This window comes from Temnothorax nylanderi, unplaced genomic scaffold (genome assembly GCF_030848795.1).
Source record: "Temnothorax nylanderi isolate EJ_2023f unplaced genomic scaffold, tnyl_v1.0 TNYL_tig0001_pilon, whole genome shotgun sequence".
Classification (NCBI taxonomy): Eukaryota; Metazoa; Arthropoda; class Insecta; order Hymenoptera; family Formicidae; genus Temnothorax; species Temnothorax nylanderi.
The window spans coordinates 2,819,935-2,826,032 of NW_027249063.1; the positions used below are offsets into that span (position 1 = coordinate 2,819,935).

General features: G+C 37.5%; 2 protein-coding genes across 2 annotated transcripts; one reads left to right on the forward strand and one right to left on the reverse strand.

Moving 5' to 3' along the window:
* The first annotated feature begins 131 nt into the window (after positions 1-131).
* LOC139782099 (mitochondrial 2-oxoglutarate/malate carrier protein) lies at positions 132-1,527 on the forward strand. Its single transcript, XM_071721328.1, has 5 exons — positions 132-217; positions 282-497; positions 744-880; positions 992-1,162; positions 1,355-1,527. The coding sequence occupies exons 1-5, from the start codon at positions 132-134 to the stop codon at positions 1,486-1,488; spliced, it is 744 nt and encodes a 247-aa protein (XP_071577429.1). The 3' UTR covers positions 1,489-1,527.
* Positions 1,528-1,941: 414 nt separating this feature from the next.
* LOC139782848 (mitochondrial 2-oxoglutarate/malate carrier protein) lies at positions 1,942-3,379 on the reverse strand. The gene is made up of 5 exons (XM_071722213.1): positions 3,064-3,379; positions 2,782-2,915; positions 2,512-2,682; positions 2,211-2,310; positions 1,942-2,140 (listed from the first exon to the last, which is right to left on the reverse strand). Exons 1-5 carry the CDS (start codon positions 3,243-3,245, stop codon positions 1,942-1,944), a joined length of 786 nt encoding a protein of 261 aa, XP_071578314.1. The 5' UTR covers positions 3,246-3,379.
* Positions 3,380-6,098: the final 2,719 nt, after the last annotated feature.

Here is a 6,098-nt window from a genome sequence, read left to right on the forward strand (position 1 = left end):
TAGAGACTCTAATACACGTGTATTTTGACTTGAAAGACTTTTAAAAGTATTTTAGATTATTTTGAAGAATAGAAGCCACTTATTCATCTAACATATTTAAGCATTTATTTCGTCGACACGAGTTATTAAAGATGTCAAAGAGAGATGAAGAGCCGAAGGAAAAGAAAAAACAACCTATACCGCCGATGATAAATTTTTTACTGGGTGGTCTTTCCGGGTAATTTCTTTTTTCTTTTTCTTGAATTAAAATATAGTGTTTAAAATGCTCGTTCATATTTCAGAATGGCGGGCACTTGCGTGGTTCATCCGATGGACGTGATCAAAAATAGAATGCAAGTGCACAAAGGGAAATCATCGATCTTGAATATAATTGGCACTATATACAGCGAAGAAGGCATTATTACGTTTTACAGCGGTTTAACGGCCGGTCTCGTCAGACAGGCGACGTACACGACCGTGCGACTCGGGACTTATAATCAGATGCAAGACTTTTGGAGGTAATCTGATAGCATCGACCAAAATGAATAACAAAATTTCAGACGAGTGATCGAGAATATTTCCAGACAACATGAAAGTCTTAAGAGAAAGTCTGATCGAAATCGAAATGAAATCAGGCTGTCTCTTAGACGTCTTTAATAATGACTCCGTGCGGTTGCGTCGAGTTAATCAAATAATCAAATAGTTAAAATAATTAAAGTCACCATTTGGTTGCGGTTTCTAAAAAGTAATTAATTAAATTTTAGACAAAGATATATCGGCCGTCCTAGTTTCGCGGTTCTGGCGTTTATGGCTGGGACTGCTGGTGCCGTGGGGGCTTTCGTTGGAACACCAGCCGATGTCGCTCTCGTGAGAATGACAACCGATGGCAGATTACCAGTGGGTAATGATAAATTTTTGTACAAAATAATTAGTGCATTGATTTTCATCAGTATCGAAAGAAACATCGCTTAAGATAAATCTTACTAATTTAGCTAATGTTTTCAATATTTAGAGCAGCGAAGAAATTACAAGAACGTGTTTGACGCCTTCGTCAGAATTGCCAGAGAAGAAAGAATATTCACTCTCTGGAGAGGAACTGTGGCCACGATAGGAAGGGCTGTTGTCGTTAACGTTTCGCAATTGGCTACTTACAGTCAAGTGAAACACTTGATTGCGTCACAAAGTATGTCTAAACAATAGTTCAATATTTCCGATTCATTTTGAGATGATTCAGTTTCTTAAATATAAATACGAATATGTACGTTAACTTCTAAAAATGTGTACAAAAGTCTATAATACTTCATTTATAAAATTCTATTCTTATATCTATCTCTTTTGAATCTTTTCATTATTTAAAAAATGATTATTCTTATAGTGAATGTTAAAGAAGGCATAGGTTTACACTTTGGCGCGTCGATGGTATCGGGCTTTGTCACTGCCTTCAACTCCATGCCTTTTGATATTGCCAAGACCAGGTTATCAATGATTTTAATATTTAGAACTTCTTAAATAGAAAAGTAAGATTTTTTACTGTTTCTTATTCGCAGAATACAAAATATGAAGACCACTGAAACACCTCCGGGCATGATCTCAGTTATGATGTCGATAGCGAAAAACGAGGGAATAGGGTCTCTTTGGAAAGGTTTTTGGCCAACTTACTGCAGGATCGGTCCGCACACGGTACTGACTCTCGTTATCAACGAGCAACTGATGCGTTTATATAGAACATATTTCCAGTAATAATAAAAAAAAATATCCAAATCGAAAGTCGCATTTTTGTATCGCACACACTCGTCACGGACGTACAAAATTTCAGATAAAGAGAAACCTCTATACTTTCTAAAACAATATTCTCATTGATTTAATTAAATAATTGTAACATCTCAATCTTAGATTCTACTCCAATTATATCGTAGCGTGTAATTAAAGGAAAACAGTTAACACTGGCGTAGGTATTTATTATTACGATACCGGGAAAATTTTTGAATACATTCGGTGAAATTGATCAACGCACACCATGGTAATTACAGTATTGGGCGCAGCTCTGGAATAATACGGAAGGAAACCGCGCCATAGTGACATTATGCCTTCCGTTTTAACAATATTAATGATCATAGCCGTGATACCAGGCGGTTTTGTAGACTGTCCCCAATTTTGAATCCTAAAATGCAATCCAAGAATGCATATTTAAAAATTTCAATCACATTGTCTTTGATATCTCACCGCTTTACCTAGTTTTAGCTACGTCCATCGGAATCGAAGCGAAACACGTAATTACACTGGACATCATGGCAGCGGCAAATTGCAGCGGTATACCGTTTTGGATATACCCTGTCATATTAAAAAAAAATCTATTAAAATTACCGATTAGAACCATAAGTAAAATTAATTATTGATTCCAATTTTTCTCTTGTACCTTTATTATCTGTCATGATAATATTCTGACCTATTTTCTATCGTATTTATTATATTCTTCGCTGTGTAAAATTGCATTGTGAAACGAATAGGTTTAGTATTGTAAATTTTAATAACCTGTGTCTCGTAACAACATCTTCGCTTTTGTGTATGTACCTAACTGCGCTCCGTTTACAATCGCTGCTCTGCCCATCGTGGGCATCGCTCCTCTCCATAACCCGGAAAATCCTTCGGTTTTCCATATATTAAAGATGCCACACACTGCATTTTTATAATTTCTTCGCTTTTCTAAATATTAATTCCCATATTAAGTATACAACATGTGCAGACTTTCTCTCTCTATGATAAATCATTCTGAGAAATATAGGCCTAAAGATATAAGAATACCTGGTGGCAGATTCACGTCAGCCACCATGCGAATCAATACCAGGTCCGTGGGAGTGCCGACGAAAGAGCCCATCACGCCAGCTACCATCCCGAGACTAATCATCGTAACGTAATTTAAATAGCCAAAATGTTGTCTGAAGAGAAGGAATTTGAATGAGATATTTTTATAATACAGGCAAATATAAACGCCAAATCTGCACGATAGTCTGCACACACGATTCCGCGGATTACGATTAATTGTTAAGCGGAACGACCGACAATGAATACAATGACTGACATTACTCCCCGATATCCAGCAATGTGGTATAGATTCCAAGTCTACTGGTGGTGTAGGTCAATTGACGAAGAAGAGCCGCGCTCAGCCCCATGTAAAAACCGCAAACTCCGCTCGTGCTAAACGTGCGAAGTGCTGTGTCGCGTAAAGTATCGTGCGACACTTGCATGCGTATCTTAAGAACATCCATCGGATGCGTCGCGATCTGTGCTATAACTCTGTCGTTGGCGGAATAAAATTGCCGTGAGTTTCAAGAAACACTTATTTCAAGATATTTACATCTCGAGTAAAAAAAAGGTAATGTTGTCATAATAGGCTATGAGTATTTTTTTACCCCGACATGCCACCTATCACAAAATTGACGAATTTCGGCACCTTGGCGTCTTCGAGCGACGCTGACATTGATGTATTCTCTTTTTCTCATGCTAATCTTCAATATCTTACAACTTGTTACTTTTATCAATATTCTTTTAAAGTCTCGATAAGAGAAGTATAAGAACGGCAATTTTTAACCTACTATTTCATTTTCATATTTCTCCTGAATGTAGTAACATTGTATCGTCTTGTTTTGACTTGCATTCGCGATAAAACATTTTAATAAACATTAAAAATATTCTTTTATTTCTACAATGTATAAAATATTTTCTTTTCGATAAATATTTTAAAATTTATTAATGTATATGTAAAATAAATAATAGCAGTTGCGGGTATGTATGCTGCTACATGCAGTCTCTCTCGCACATATTTTAATAAAAAATAAACAATTTTACTAACCAGCCACGGCGTCGCTCCGCTCAAGAAACGCTCCGCATCAGCTCCGTCAAGGGAACGATGAACACCAAAAACTAGCACTTTATTGTCCACACTATTATCTATGTACAGTACAATAAATATTTTTATACACGCTATTATACACACATACATAAACTTTGGAAGTTCGTACGCTGTACTTTCGAAGCGTAAAAACCACGAATTCGCGATGTGAATACACGAAACGCACAATGCGATATCAAATGCACTTTTTTTCATGACGCATCCGTGCGAATTCTAACAGTTATTATCACTTACACGCGGTAGTAAATTTTCCATTAAATGCAATAGGCGCGTTGAAAGCTTTAAAAATGCTGTAGGAGTGTCTAAATCAAATAGTGCGTAAATACTTAAAAATCCGCCACCGACTGTATCTATAAATAATGATCACGGTTTCTTATTATTATTATTTCAATATTCGGTACTCTATACGATTAATTCTTTGCGATATTTTTTCGATAACTAAAAAACTCACAATACGGATATAATGAGACAAATGATTTCTGTAACGACCATAATATTAACTACAGCAACCTAACTTATTAGTTTGTCAATGACTAATATACAATTTATAATTAATTCATGCATATAACTTTATACATAACTTGCAACTGATTCGTGCATATAATTTTATAAAACAATCACAACATAAACTACAATAATTTTGCACTTTCAATCTTTAATTAATATAAGCAGTGATTGCGACCAAGGGAGAAAGTAATCGCGATCAGTGCCAATTACTACCGTTTAATTCAATTTATTCATGTGCATTTTATAAACTCCCACTACAATTCCATACTATAAAACAATCACAACATAAACTACAATAATTTTGCACTTTCAATCTTTAATTAATATAAGCAGTGATTGCGACCAAGGGAGAAAGTAATCGCGATCAGTGCCAATTACTACCGTTTAATTCAATTTATTCATGTGCATTTTATAAACTCCCACTACAATTCCATACTTCTAATTTACAGAAAAACTACATGTAAAAGCAAAAAAAAAACAAAAAAAAGAGAGAGAGAGAGAGAGAAAGAGAGAGAGAGAGAGAGAGAGAGAGAGAGAGAGAGAGAGAGAGAGAGAGAGAGAGAGAGAGAGAGTGATCGCGGCCAAGTTATAATTATCGCGATTATTGCCAATTACCATTTACATAAATATCATTTATATAATTTACACTACATATATAAATATTGTTAGGTACTACACATATATAGATATTTCAGTTTAGTATATTTCAATTAGACGCAATCTCGTACAGAATTCACTTTCTGTCGAAACCATCGACATTTGCATTACCGACATGATATTCACAATCAATAATTACAATCGCACGGAGTTCACTTGACGGAACTATGGCACATCCCGCACATCGGCATTACCAATATGGCATATCTTATACAGTGACGCTACGATAGCGCGGAGTTCACTTGACGGAACTGTCGCGCTACCGACATGTATTGTACTCCCCTTACAGAAATTTAATAAGCAAGTGATTATTTGGCTAGTGATTAGTTACTTATTTTGCGTAAAAGCACTGTTTTTAATGCTCTTAATACTCAAAATAAGTAATTAATCACTATAAGCCAAATAATCACTTACAGTATTAAATGTCTATAACAGTCGGTGGTGGATTTTCCAATAAACGCAGCAATTACATGCACGCGATATAATTAACAAGTGCTCAACGTGCTGCTGAAGCACGTATCTAACGAAAAGTACTCCAATCGCGCTTCAATTCTCCCGAAAAGACATAAGGACTATTTTCGCGCGCCTACGGCATTGGAATCTGTACTCACCGGGACTGTACCGTTTCGAGACAGAACCTCGCTCGGAGCCGGGGTCGATTACGACCGGCGAAACGGCGTCTACCGCGAACGCCCACGGTAACCGACACTTTCTGGCGATCGTGCGTCCCTTCGGTCGACACTTCCGACAAGAATTCGCGATCGACGTGCACTTTTAACCGGCAAAATCCGCGATCGCGGAGCGGAGCGGCCGCGCTCCCCGTGTCTCCGAACCGACGCGCCGAAACTGTCATGGCGGCCGCTCAACCGACTCAACGGCACCGTCACCGTACCGTTCGACAAATATTTTCGCCAGATACATCCGGAGCCGCGGTACTTCAATGATCCCCGCCTCCCGAATCGTGCGTTCGGTGGCTTCAAAATGCCAAGTATCCGGCGCTGATTCGCGACACGAGTAATCCCTCGCGAGTCGAAAACAGCCGCGA

Bases quoted from the DNA above. Each gene is read 5' to 3' on its own strand.
- LOC139782848 (XM_071722213.1), bottom strand. From the start codon at position 3,245: ATGGATGTTCTTAAGATACGCATGCAAGTGTCGCACGATACTTTACGC. The intron at 2,311-2,511 runs GTTATTAAAATT...TTAATATGACAG, and splicing joins GATGTTGTTACGAGACACAG to GGTATATCCAAAACGGTATA. The intron at 2,141-2,210 runs GTAAAGCGGTGA...ATTGCATTTTAG, and splicing joins ATGGACGTAGCTAAAACTAG to GATTCAAAATTGGGGACAGT.
- LOC139782099 (XM_071721328.1), top strand. From the start codon at position 132: ATGTCAAAGAGAGATGAAGAGCCGAAGGAAAAGAAAAAACAACCTATA. The intron at 218-281 runs GTAATTTCTTTT...TTCATATTTCAG, and splicing joins TTACTGGGTGGTCTTTCCGG to AATGGCGGGCACTTGCGTGG. The intron at 881-991 runs GTAATGATAAAT...TTCAATATTTAG, and splicing joins CGATGGCAGATTACCAGTGG to AGCAGCGAAGAAATTACAAG.